Source organism: Lonchura striata, chromosome 7 (assembly GCF_046129695.1).
Source record: "Lonchura striata isolate bLonStr1 chromosome 7, bLonStr1.mat, whole genome shotgun sequence".
Taxonomy (NCBI): Eukaryota; Metazoa; Chordata; class Aves; order Passeriformes; family Estrildidae; genus Lonchura; species Lonchura striata.
Window position 1 is genome coordinate 37,457,352 of NC_134609.1, and position 14,327 is coordinate 37,471,678.

At 42.6% G+C, this 14,327-nt stretch overlaps 1 protein-coding gene across 1 annotated transcript in view; it reads left to right on the top strand.

The window, feature by feature from the left end:
* RNLS (renalase, FAD dependent amine oxidase) overlaps positions 1-14,327 on the top strand; it is a 52,405-nt gene that overhangs the window by 1,923 nt on the left and 36,155 nt on the right. Inside the window, exons 3-4 of the mRNA XM_021537084.3 lie at positions 308-450; positions 1,071-1,229. Of these exons, the coding sequence (XP_021392759.2) occupies positions 308-450; positions 1,071-1,229 (302 nt within the window). The remainder of the gene's footprint in view (positions 1-307; positions 451-1,070; positions 1,230-14,327) is intronic.

The following is a 14,327-nucleotide window of genomic DNA, read 5'->3' on the forward strand; positions in this document are numbered from 1 at the left end:
GCCTGGAATATTCCTGCAGCCCTCAGTGGCTGTGGAGTTCGTGTTGGTGTTCGGAGCTTTTGGGAACCGCTGTGAATTCCTCTGCCTGCGGGTCACGCCGCTGATAGTTCCATCACAGGTAGCAGAACACATCCAATGCAAGGTAGTTTGTTCTTTTATTGCTGCACCTGTGAATAACCTGCCGTGAAGTGCAGCCTGATAAATTTTCGAAAGTCAGGCTGGTCTTAACTTTGTGGGAAACAGAGCGGGTTTTCGTGACTATTTCCATGTATTCAGCTGTATTTCCTGTGTGTTTCTTCCTTTCCAGCTTCTACGAGGAGCTTGTCACTCACGGCATCCTGAAGCCACTGACCGCTCCCGTGAAAGGAATGGTGGAGAGAGACGGCTCCCGCAATTACGTGGCACCCCAGGGCATCTCCTCGGTTGTCAAGTACTATTTACAACAGTCAGGTAATGCCTTCGGATGCCTTTGTGTGAAGGGAAAGGTTTTAATCGCTGTGTTTTCGGCGGTGCCTTTGAATGGTCTTTCGAATTTAAATCCCTGATGAGGATGTTTAATGTTCCTTGTTGGTTTATGTATGTCTGGAAGTCGCTTGGGTGGATAAACGTTGAGCTGTGTGAATTTCCAAGTCTTGCAGGTATAAAAGTCTTTATACAAATAGAACATCTGCTGTGTAACTGGGGGCAGGGGGGTGAGCTACACCTTGGGTTTTGGAGAAAAGATGTGAGCATGCTGCGAGTCCTTTGGAAAATGAGTTTAAACTTTCTAACTACTACCTAAGGTGTCATATAGCACAGCCACTGTACAGTTTAGTGACTAATTTAACCCTGTTTAGAAAAGTTTGAGCCATGAGAGTAGTCAAGCTTTGGTCCTTCAGTGCAATTGTTTTTTCTTTTCAATCGGATGATATTTTAAACCCTGATCTTGTAAATAGCAATATTCCCGCCCTCTGGCAGTGGGAAGCCATTCCCCCTTGTTCTGACATTCCATCCCTTGTAAATAACTCTCTCTGCCTTTTCCTTGTGGAATTGCCTGCTATATGTATTTAGCTGCTGCTTTTCCCACGCAGGTGCAGACGTGTCCTATGAGCAGCACGTAACTCACATCTCCCTGCGGGATGGGAGGTGGGAAGTCTCCAGGAAAGCTGGGCCCCCGGAACAGTTTGATGTGGTCATTCTCACCATGCCTGTCCCACAGATTCTCCAGCTGCAGGGTGACATTGTGAACAGTAAGTTTGGACCTCAAGGTCGCAGGTGTCAAATTTAAAATAACGTTTGAGCATCTTGTGAAGCAAAAAATATCACTCAGCAGTCTGAGCTGCTTCATTATTCCATCAGATAGGCTGGAAAATGATAACAGGTGGGTAATTTCAAGGCCACTTTGACAGCATAAAATATCTAAATGGATGAGTCAGTTTTGAATCTGATCTTTAATTTTTTTTTGCTGACTTCTAAATAAGAACTTATCTTTGTGCAGCTTGCAAATAGTGACTGAATTGGACAAGTTGTCTTGAGCAATTCTGTAAAGAGAAGGATTTTCGTTACAACCTCTGATTTTAAGCTTTGTGCCTAGGTAGGTAAATATTCTGTAAGAACAGGACTTCTCTGCTAGTTGCTGTTTTATGAGGCCTCCCATTTACCCTGGAAAATAATGGTGGGCCTGGCACATCCTGTCCTTATTGTGGTGGTCTGGTTAATAGTGAAAGAAATAAAAATAGAATACAAAATAGCATAGAAAATTAGAAATAAGAAATTGAAGAAAAATAGAGGGAGAGTTTTTTGAAAGCCTTCCCGAGGTTCTGCTAGTCTGCATCTCAAGGCCTTCCTCAGCTGGCACTGATGTCTTTGCAAATTGTTTTTCTTGGGGTAATTAAATCCTTCCTTGTCCAGAAAGCAGGCAGCTCCCCTTCAGAAGGTGTAATTAAAGTGAGCAGCTCATTTCACTTGCTCTTGGGAGAGCTGGAGCTGTCAGATGCTTCCCACAACATCCTGTCTTCATATTCTGTGTAACTGCAGGATTGACTTTTATCTGAGGGAATCCAGCAAGTTTTGTCTTCTCCTCCCCTTCCTCCTGTTTCTCTTCCCCTCTCTGCCTGTTCCCTGGGGGAGGCCAGCTTCCAGATGTCCATCCAGCTGTTAATTCTGCATCTCAGGCTGCAGGACTGACTCCCCCTGCCCCAGAGCTCCTTGGCATTGGAGCCATGGGCATCTTCACTCCCAAGCCTTACTCTAGGCTAAGAAGTAAGGGGAAGAGCAGGTGAGGAGGGTGTCCCAGAGCCTGGGCAGGGAGCAGTTTCAGCCTTACAGAGGCTCGGGTGCATCACTGTGTGCCCAGATCTCAGCGTTGTTTTGGTTGTGTGTCAGAGAGCTGAGTTTTGCTGGCAGAGAAGGGAGCTTTCCCTGGATTCACCCAGCCTGGGATTTAAGATACAATTTCCTGACAGCTGCTGAAAGGAATGGGCGTTCTCTCCCCTCCACAGTGATGCTTTTTAGTCATTTGTACGCTCTGGTCTCCCAAATCCAGGGGCAGAAACGTGATTCTTGCAGGAGCCGTGTTTGTGCATTGCCGGCAGCGGTTCCAGCTGCTCCTGGAAGGGGAGGTTCTGCTGCCTGTTGGAAGCTTCCCTTTGGCTGTCACTGCTGGTGACAGGGCTCCTATGGCTGCCCTGGCATGGAACAGCAGATGTGCAGAGCTGGAGGAAGAGGAGGGCCACCAGAGGGTCACATGCGGCCACTCCGCCAGGGCAAGCGGCTTAAAGGGAAGGGGAGAGGATTTGGGAATATTCCCTGCTGCTCTGGAAGGCTGTGATTCTGTCATTCTATTCTGTTATTCTATTATTTCTGGAGCTAAATGAAAGATGTGCCTGGGCAGTGTTAATCCCAGTGGCTGTTGTGGTTTGGGGTGAGAGGTGCTGAAGGAGGGAGCTCTGGCTGTTCCTGCTGCTCCGGTGTCACATCCCTGCTTTGCTTCTTCATCGGGGGCATTTATGGGTTTCAACCTCTGCCACATGCCCCGTGGTCTCCCTCCTCTTGCCCCATCTGAGGCTGCTCCCTTTTTGGGGCAGTTTTGCCAGGGGTTGAAGTGCCTGGCCAGGGACCTGTGCCAGGACCCTCTTGAGCCACTTGGGTTCATTTGGCTCCCACTTGAAAGCCAGATGAATTTTTAGATGGGTTGTGGTGAGGTATTGCTGGCATTAATGTGTGGATAAAGGCTGCAGGAGAGGAGAGGAGAAGGAACAGCTGGGTGGGGTAGGGGATGCTTTGATCCATTAGTGGGGGTTGGAATTAGCCTTTGACATTTGTGTGTAAAAGAGCTTGACTTGGAGAGTTAAATGTTTTGCCAGAGATGGGAATTTACCCCTCTGGAATTCACCGTTTTCCTGTTTGAGGGAAGAGGTAGTTTGCCCTCCATGTGTTTTTTGAAAACAATTTTCACTTATTTACATGATTTTCAGAAAATTAATATTTTGAAATAGCCTTTCAAACTCCACATTCAGTGGCAAAGTTGCTGTTTTAATACTTAAACTCAGCAGACTAAACTAGACTGGATAGTTTTGGTGTCCTTTAACCTCTTAGATGAGCCTGAACATGATGTCATTGTGGAGCCGTGTGTGTTTAGGAGGAGACAGAATTAAGTGGCCTTTGGCAACCTAAAATTACCATTTTATATGGGCTGTGTGAAAAATGAATGTTCCAGATTTACTTCTCTTGTGAGGGAAAAGTCAAGTCATAAATTAATGGAGAAGTCAGTGTGTAAACATACCCAATTTTTAAAAAATAGATCTAAAATAAATAATGTAAAAACCAGTTTGTGTATATATATATATACACATATATATATATATATAATTCCCTTTAGTTTTCAACCTTTATTCATTCTTTTTACAATTATCACACCCAAACAGATGCTAATTATGCATATTTAGCATATTTGCATATTTAGTTGCATATTTAGCAGCAACAGAGCCAGAATTACTTCCAGCATGACTTCCAGTAGCTGCTGGATAAAGGGTTAACTCCTTGCAACATGTTTGGAACAACAATAGGTGGCAGCAATCAAATGATGTTTGGGACATTCTGCTTGAATAACTAAATTAAATTCACTGCACTGATTTGGGCTTTACGTATTCGGGGAGTAAATATTGGGGTTGTGCAGAAGATAAAAGGGAAGTGAATAAATGTTTCGGAGGTTTGTTATGTCAGTTCAAGGAAAGGAATAAATTTATTTAAAAGTAGGATCTTGGCAAATGAAAGGACAAGATTTTGCAAATTGGTCATTGTCCAACAGTATTTCAAAGGTGCTGGACTGTTACACAGGCTGCTGATGCTAGAAAAATCCTAGATTTGTAGCCCAGATTCCATATGATCATTGAGCAATGTAGTTCTTCCTGTGCATTTTCAGATCAGTGGGAGAAGCCTTCTTATCAGTTCTGTTTTTTAGTTTAAGGCATTTGGCAACATGGCAATTTAAGGTTGCGGTGATTTGCAGTAGTTTTTTTTTTTTTTTGATTTGTGTGTTCAGAATGTTTTCATTATGCTGCTTTCCTTGGAATTTCAAATTACAGTTCTGCATGTTTAAGCTGCTAATAAAACAGGATGGCTTGGCTTTTGTTTCGAGCCTGACCTATTTTTTTTTCCATCTGTGTGAATGTCCCACATGTTTTAAATAATACAAGCTGATGAGAAGATACAAGTGAAATAGGGCTGTATTTGTGTGGGAGGGCTTTATAATGTGAGTTAGGAAAGCACAACTCTGATAATTTTTCACGAGTCACAAGTCCTTGCTGAGTGAATGTGTTTATTTTTGGATAGCACGACGATAAATTTGGAATTCTGTGGTTCTAGTTCCAAGCAATCTAAGCAGGGCTTATCCAGCTTGGAGCTCTCATTACCTAACAGATCTGAAATGTCCAGTGTAAACATGTACACTGATTTGTTAGTTGCTTATCAGGGAGCTGAGGCCGCAATGTGGAAATATTTGGGCTTTTTTGGAACCATATTTGGAGGAGTTCTGGGTTGTGCTCCTTTTAAAACCTGTCCCTCATGTGGCTGGGGAGCCCCCCTGTGCTGCCTGAGGCAGTGGCAGGGGAAGGGGCTGTGGTGAATTTGGGTGATGCTGATTTATTAAAAAAATATGGATATTGATCTAGTACCGATATCCAACTGTGATGGACAAAAACTCTCTAACAGTTTAAAGTTAGAAAGTGTGTGTTTATTCAACACCGGGCAGTGTGCAGGATGGCTCCCAAATCCACACCGCAGCTTCCAGGTGATTACAGAGCCCTTTTATCCATACAAGTATTGAATACCCAAAATACAAATACATATTCATCATTTTGGTACATCTCATTCCCTACTTTGTATGCTAATTACTCCAAAAGCTGTTAAGCATGCCTAGTTTGTCCCTTGAAATGGGTCAGTGTCCCTTTCATGGGGAGGGGTCCCAAAATGAGGAAGTACATGAAGTCTTCCTCGTTCTGACCTTTCTACCCTTTCAATGCCAATATGACAAATGAACTCTTGGTAGAACTCCCATTCCTTGTCTTCAATTGGTTTCAGAACAGAGGAGGCCCACAATTGTCTCATGTTCCTAAAAGCTCTTTGTCAGTTTGTATATTCTTCATTATAAACCCAGCTAACTAAACATTGTGCTGATGAGCAATCAATTATTAGTTAACTACTAACTCCTAACTTCATCAAGGCCTACTCATTTATTATTATAATTTTAATTAACTCTAGTAAGGCTTATTTCTAACTAAAATCTTAGCTCCTCTAAAATCTCTAAATTCCTTAAAGTTCATGTTTCAATGCCCTGGCATGGCAGCATCAAAGACATTACTGGGGCTGCGGCAGGACGTGGAGCATCCATCCCTGTGCAGGAAACCCTCCTGCCCTGCTGGGATTTTGTGGCAGGATTCACCCCTGGCACTGGGGGTGAGCTGCTCCCTGCTGGGGTGCAGGGCCAGGCTGCCAGTCCCTGCGTCCTGCTGCTGCCAGCTCTGCCCCAAACCTCACCAGCAGCGTTTGGGACCTTCCTGAGAGGAGATCTCACCAGTCCAGCAGGGAGATGGAGATTTCTGCCATGCAATCCTGAATGGTTTGGGTGGGAAGGACTTTAAAAGCCATTGTGCCACCCTCTGCCATGGGCAGGGACACCTTCCACTGTCCCAGGCTGCTCCAAGCCTCCAACCTGGCCTTGGGCACTGCCCGGGATGCATGGGCAGCTACAGTTTCTCTGTGCCAGGGCCTGCCCACCCTCCCAGGGAACAATTCCTAATTCCCAATATCCCATCTAACCCTACTTTCTTCCAGTTTGAAGCCCTTCCCCCTTGTCCAGGCCCTTGTAACTCATCTCTTTTTTGTTGGCTCCTCCAAGCGCTGCAAGGCCACAATTTGGTCACCCCAAATCTTCTCCTCTCCAGGCTGAGCAATCCCAGCAGAGCTGCTCCACCCCCTCAGATCATCTCCACGAGCCCTCCTTTTGGGAGGTTGCTTTGTTTTGTTTTTGGCAGGTCGCTTTGTTTTGTTTTTGGGAGGTTTTGTTTCATTTTTGGGAGGATGTTTTCGCTGTTACTGTCCAGGATTTGGATTTGCTCGTGGAATGGTCTGAGAGGCACGAGGGAGGCAGGAAGGGGAAGGTGGCTGTGCACACCTGGGGCAGGGAGTGTCTGAGGAGGAGCAGCTGCCACCAGGACCTCTCTGTCATCCTCCAAAGCAGGGCAGAGCTGCTCCGTGCTCGCTGCCTGCTGCAGCTCGGGTATAGCCTCTCTGAGGGAGGACTTCTAAAAATAAAGGCTGCCTGAGCTGGAATTGCACATCAGGAGAAAAAAAAAAAAAATCAAAGTAGGCCGTGTGTATTCTTCAGTGTGTGTTTGGCTTGGTCTGTTTTTAGGTGTTTTTTTTAATATCTACAGTGCCTATAATGGGCTTATTCTAAGTTATTTGGCACATTGGAAACCTAGTCTGTTTTTAGTTTTTTTTTTTTTAATATCGACAGTGCTTTATTCTGCAGTTATTGAGCACATTGGAAACCTGTCAAACAGGCTGATGGCAGTGACCCTCTCCATCTGGGAAGTGTGGGGATTAAACCCCATGTGTGTGAGGCCTGGAAAGGAGAGTGAAATCCAATCTGTGTTAGATAAAGGGCTACTCTGCATGTTGGTGTTGTCAGCTGAGGCTGCCTGCCTTGGGTGGAGAGCTGAAACCCTTATTTGACAGATGTCAGGGTAAAACAGAAGGAAAACAGACCAGATGCAACTTGCTGGAAGAGCAAAGCATGCAGCTTCTTGTCTTCAGGCTTGTTTCCCCCTCCAGGGCTGCCCATCCTTTGGCCAGACTGGGGTGCCAGCCCTTAAAAATCCACTCTGCAGAGGAGCTGAGTCCTGCTCTGTCACAGCATCACCTTTGGGTGCCTGGAGACGTGGCAGAAGCATTTCCTGCCGCAGTCCCTGCCCTGCTCCTGCCCCACCTCCAGCTGCAGCAGCACAGCTGTCCCTGGGACCACAGACACGCTCCCCCCGCCCCGTCTCCCCCAAAAAAGGGTGGGGGAGTTATTTTTAGCAGGCTCAGTGGTGTGATCCTCAGTTCACCATGTGGCCCACAGACTTGCTGGCACATCCTGCTCTTCCAGCAAGGGCAGGAGAGCGGCTCAGGGGCTGGGAGAGTGGTCCAGCCCTCTGGATGCTGCTGATTCTGGGGTCTGAGTCCTAAGCTCAGGTTTCCTGTGCAGTCCCAGGAGGGATTTCAGAGCACCTGCACGTTAAACTGGCACCAGATTGTGCTGATTTAGCTGGGAAAAAAAAAAAAAAAATTATTTCTGACGTATAAGGCAGCGCTGCTTTTGTGTGCTGACACTTTCGAGTCTGCCTGACGTGGTTGTTTGTAATTCCTTAAACCTGGACGTGCTTCTCTTGCTGCCACTGCAGCCTGGACTGGTTTGGCAGGGTCCTTCAGCACCAGGGCACTTGGTCACAGACTTTATCTGATGCTTTTTTAGCTCTTTTGTGTCATTCCAATACCCAAAATAGAGAATGGGACCACAGACGCATCGGATCAGCTGAACATGCACAAAGATCAGCCGTGTGCACAAAGTGGGTTTTTATTTTCTGGATAATAAAGGTGATGGTATTTGAACACAGGACATACTTGGAACAGAACAAATAAATGCTCTGAAGTTTGTTTATCCCAACAATAAACACAGATACCTCTCAGTTTTCCCCAGTCTTTGGTTCTCTCCAGGGGTTACTTTCAGAGGGAGAAATCTTTCCAAAGCTGCTTTTTGCCATGAGCCTAAAGGGGATGGGGGGGAAGGGAAGTTCCTCGCCAAAAAATGAGACCAAACTGAGCAATTCTGAAACTTCTCTATTTATGTCTTGTGGGACATGTTTTTAATGAGCTGCTGGTTTCTGTGTTGTAGGAAGCTGGGATGTGCTGTAAGATCTTATTCTTCAGAAGGTCCAGTTAGGGTATTTTTACCAGCCTTGAATTTTCAGATCTTAAACCTCAATGGTTTTGATGGTTGGTTTTGGGAAACAGTGACAATGTTATGTGTCACCTCTCCTGTTGAATTAAATATATATTTTTTTTTTTTTTTAAGTTTTTCACTCAAGTTTTTTTTTTGTTTGGTTGTTTTTTGTTTTGTTTGGTGGTTTTTTTTTTAGAAAAATGAGTTTGGGAAAGCTCTCCCTCCTTTCCCATTACCAAACCTTCTGGGCACACTTGAGAGACAGGAATGTGCAAAGGTGACCACAGGCTGATTTGGACTTTACAGCCTTCTTTTTGATGTGAAATCTGCCACTCAAACTATGGCTTTTATAGAGCTGAAAACCCTTGAAAAGTCTGCTGCAGGTTTGCAAGCAGTCTTTACATTTAATTGCTTGCTTTGGGATTTATTTATTTTTTAGTGCTGCAATCGAGTAGGTAGACAAAAGCCTTCACTGGACAATTTTTTAAAAAATGTATTCTCATAGTTTAGGCAGTGCCTCTGGACTGGATGGGGTTTTGTGGGTTTCTAGAGGATTTTTTAGTAGTTGCTGGCCACTCCCATCACTGTAATTGAGACCATTCTTTACAAAGATTATCTTTACCTCCCACGGACACGTCTGTGAACTCTTCAGTTATTTTTGTGGTCCACATCTGGATTAGAGCAGGGAGAAAAAACCTACTAATTTTAAACGTAATGAGGTTTTGGCTCCACTGAGTCAAACCTAAATTTTGCATGGAGCCTGCTGTCAGCTTTCCACACTCAAGCTTCGTAATTTCCAGGAATGTTGGTGTGCTCTTGGATTAAAGAAGCTTTAGGAATAACTCACCCTCAGACACCTTTTGTAGAAATCAAAAATGATTTCCTGAGCCATCAGGTGAGATGTTACAGATGGTTTTTGGATTTACCTGTGCTGCCTTGGAAGCCCGAGTTTACTGCTGATTGCCTTGCTGTTCCTTAGGGTTTTAATTCCCTCCTCTACCCCACCTTGTCAGAGATGCTCAAAGCACTGTATCTGTTTGAAAAAGGAGAAACAAACTGTTCAAGGGCTGGTGTAATTTAGGAATTGGGATAGGCTGGGTGAGGAGTGAAGGTGAGATTGCTCACCTGTATTGACTCAGCTGATGAAGCACCTCCTGTTGTAGCAATGGACTCTGCTGCCACAAATTATTTAAAGTTTAAGGAACCTGCTGCCTTACTGAAACGGATTCAAGCTATCTCTTCACTTGATTTATTCCACAGCACAGGGGACATGCAGATCAGGCTTTCCAGAGTCAGTCCTGATGCACCAGGAGCCTCCAGTTCTATTCCTAAAGTCATCCTTGAAAAATACAGCTCTGCCAAGATGTGGCTGAGTGGTGAGGCTCTGCAAAGGCACAGAGGATGGGTGTGCACCTCTCCAGAAAGAAGGATTTACTGCCCCCTTCCCACTGGATTTATACTTTAGGGAGAGCACGCTGGATGCCTATGGAAATTCAGGAAAATAAATTTTATTCAGTGAACTGTGTGCAGGCAGCAAGTGGTTTCAGTGTCTCACAGGCTGTTGAGTGACTGCAGAACAACAAGGTGCTGGCTGGGCTTGTAAAACACAAAAAGAATAGATTTGCTTTCTGTTTCCATATCCATTTCTCTCTGGCACGGTAGATGTGTTTAGGATCACCGATGAGAAACCTTTCCATATATTCTGATTTAAGCCATGCTGCTTGCAAAACCAGCGTTCACTTTTTCTGATGGGAGTTATGCTCAAAACCAACTTAAAAGCAGGGAAAAAATATTAACTTTGAAATGACCATTTGGTTTCAAGTGGCTGAACTACAGCTAGGATTTGTGCCCAACTCCATGGAAAAGATGCATCATTTTCCCTAAGAGAGAATTTAGCAAAAGCTTAGTTTTCTGCTTGGAAGAAAATGCTGCATAATTCTTACTGAAACGAGGAAATTTGCCTCAAAATCGGGGTTTATGTGCAGACTGTCATAGAATTGTTTGGGAGGGACCTTAAAGCTCATCTCATTCCATGGGCAGGGACATCTTCCTCTATCCCAGGTTTCTCCAAGCCCTGCCCAGCCTGGTTTTGGATACTCGTTGTTGTAAGAATTAAATACTGACAAATTTCTTCTTGTTCCCCTTTTTACAAGATACTGGCCCTTTGCAGACATTTTGTAAAGCATCAGATAGTAAATGACACCTTTAGATGTCAGTGTAAGTCTGGCTTGTGCTGGTGCTGCAGGATCCTGGCCCTGTTAGCATCTGCACACTTAGAAGGAGGTGAATTGTTATATTATTATTAAAATATTTTTATATATTTTAAAATATTTTTATATATTTTAAAATATGTTTATATTTTCTGTATTTTCAAATATGTTTCTATATTTTTATTTTCTGTATTTTTAATATTTTAAAAATTTTATAGATATATTTTATTATATATATTTCATATTTATTATATTATTATTTAATGTTTTATAGATATGTTATATTTTAATGTTATACATAATTATAAAAATATATTATATATAATAAAATAATATAGTATATTATGTATATTTTATTATATATTTTAACATTATATATGATTAAATATATTAATATTATATAATTATATAATATACATTATCTATAATGTATATATTATTATATATACATATATGTTTTTATATCTTATATAATTATAGAAGATATACATTATATATAATATATATTATTATATATACATATATGTTACTAAATATTATATAATTCTAGAAGATATACTTTATCTTTTTTAATTATTATATATTGCATAATATAATAATGATATGAATTTTCTGTAATTAATACGTAAAACCATATTTATTTATAATATATAAAACTAATAAATGACATATCTGTGGTGCATCAGAATACTTCCAGGAAGGCATCCCAGCCTCAATTTTTGTGCTGCTTAAAATACTGGGAGGGGTCATGGTTGTGGCAGGCTTTTTAAACTTCCCTCCTCCAGGTTTTTGGCCCTTGGTTCAGAACTCTGTGATTTTCCCAGCTCTCCCCTGCCTGCTGCTGGCAGTCACGCCACTCTGTTTGCTGCTTCGGGCACTGAAACACCAGCAGGTGTTTAGAAAATAAATGTCACACATCAGTTCTATATTTTTTTTTTTTTTAATAAACCCCTGGGAGGTGGTAGAATGCCTCTGTAATCCCACAGGGAAGGGGTCTGACACTTCCTTGGGAGCAGTTTGGGAAAAAGTTTGGTTTTCATGTCTTGAAAGTGCTCAAAAAACGGTGGGAGTTCTGAATCCTACGTGGGATTTTCAGGTGGTTTGCTGGCCTGAACTGGGGTTTACATCAGCACTGATTTTAAGGGGTTTGGCTTTGTATTCTTTAATCTTCCATCAGTCTTCTGTCAGTGGAAGTGTGCTGCTGATCTGTGTGTGTTTATAGGCAATGAGAGACATTCTTATTTGATGTATTTTAAATTAGAATTTCTTCTTCTGTTTCTTTTCTGTCATGTTTCCTTCAGCCACAAATCTTACCTCCCCACTTTTTTATTTTTGTGCGTGTGTGTGTTATCCCTTGTACTTTACTGTAGTGTCAAATGTCAGGGTACTCAGTACTAATCACAGTTTGTAGGGCTTAAGGTTCAATTTTAAGTGAGTACCTGTGTGGGTTTTTTATTATCTTAATGGGATTTGCAAGGCAGATAAGTCTGGAGGGTATTTTATGACAGTATTTCTGCTCTGTTTTTTGTTTTTCCTTTCCTTTTGTCACATTGAGCTATTAGAGTCAATAGTCACCATCAATAAAGGCATCAGCAATTTCCCAAGAAACAGTTCCTTGCAGCAGGAGGAGGGCAGAGCTTGGCTTTGGAATACAGCATTTGGTATGATGCACTAATAGCAAGGATTTTTTATTCCATCTGGTATCTTTTTTCAGCCTCTGGTAGGTTGCAGCTGATCTGTCAATAACTTTCAAGGAATCATATTTTTATTTTTCCCCCCCTCCACTGTGTCACAGTTTGAACATTAAGGGTTTGTTAGCCGTGGCTTCCCTTCTTACAAGCTTAAAAAAAAAAATGGAGCGAGGTTTTTTAAGTTGTGCACTTGATTGTGGGTCTAATTTGTGAAAGTTTGGCAAAATTGTGGCAGAGGAGGGGCCAGTTGCAATCAGGTACAGCTTGTTTAATTTATCTGTGCTTCCAGAACGTGTGCTCTCCATGCTTGGCTGCGTGTCTAAATCCTTTGGAAAGTCGTGACAGGAGAGACAGGACTCAAAATGAAAGAATGTGTGATAAAACAAAAGAAAGGAACCAGACAAGACACCCAGAACATGTGAACCAGTCGAAGCCACGTGCAACTGATTGTGGGAGAAGCATTACAAATGCACACAACTTTAATTTAATTTTATTTTATTATTTTAGCCATCTCTGTTAGTGATTGTGTCTTAGGTAGATCTGAAAAGCGAGCGAAGAAGCTGCTTGAAAAACAAGCAAAAATCCCAATTACTAATGGAAATGTGGTCGTTTAACAACATTTAGCTGTCAGAACTCTGAAGTGTGGCTGTGCTTTGCACAACAGAGCAGCCTGAGCTTGGGGGGAAGTTTATCTTCCCTTTATCAGTGGCTCAGCCTGGGAGTCAGTGCTGATCACACAGGTGAAGGTTTGCTGATGACTCCTGAATAACCTAGCCCTTCAGACTTGCTTTCCCAATATTCCTTTTTTTTCCCCATCAGTACACAACTGCAGCATTGGAGAGTGTTGCTTTTGGGTTTGCCCTTTTTCTTGAGGGCGACCTGACCAAGAGGTGAGATGCCAAAGGATGGGAGGAAAAAAAAAAAAAAAAAAAGGTAACACAAAGTGGGCTTTTTGTGTGTCCAAAATACCTAGTGCAGAGCAAGGGAAGAAAGCTGCTCGTGGGAGAGATCATTGCATAACCCAGAACGGGAAATTAAGTATTATACAGAGAAAAAAGTTCTGGCACTTCCCCTTTGGTGTGTTTTTGATCACCAAAAGAAGTCCTGACAGGAGGGAGAAATGAGGTGGTTTATCTTTGCTCCTGGGGCAGCCTCCCTCTGTCACCAAGGCACAAATTTGGGCAGAAAATAAGGAAAGAAAAAGAAGAGCATGGGTTCAGTTATTTCTGTGGCTCATCACGTGTGTGACAGGCAAATTTTGCAAAATGTTACAAAGAATTTACAGAATGGCGTGTTAAATTTCATAGCTGAGAGCCACACAGGGCATCATTAAAGTGTTAAATGTGAGCACAAACCACAGAACTTTCTAACCAGCTCTAGAATAAATCTGTTATTAAGGTTTTTTTGCTAGAACAGTGGATTAGTGATTTTTCTTTTCTTTTGTTTTTTTTTTTTTCCCTCCCCATCATCATGAAATGATCTGGAAATCATTGAAGTTTCAGACACTAAAACATCACAGGTACCAGTTGACACCAGTTCCCAACTCTCTCAAAGGAGAACACAAGAGACAAAGGCAAATCTTGGAATTCTTCAAAATTAAGTCTCTTGTGCATTCACCTTGCAGAATGAATAAATAAATGAGTGTGTTTTTTATCAGTTTCTCATCAAACCTCTCTATAAATGTATTTGCATTCCCTCAGCCCTGCACTGGGGCAGACCTGAGCAGGCAGCAAAAGGGGAGAGAGATGAAATTTTCCTTCTGAGAGCATATGGTTTTATTTAGAGTGTGTTTCACAAGCGGGACGTGCAGAGACAGGGTTTACTTGTGCTCCACACTCCCACTCACCCACCCTGCAAGGAAAACTGCATTCAGGATTTTAATAAAAACAGGAAAAGTGCATGGATGGAGGTGGAGATTTATTCTATCAGAGTGAGGATAAGCATGGCTTCACTAAACCAAAG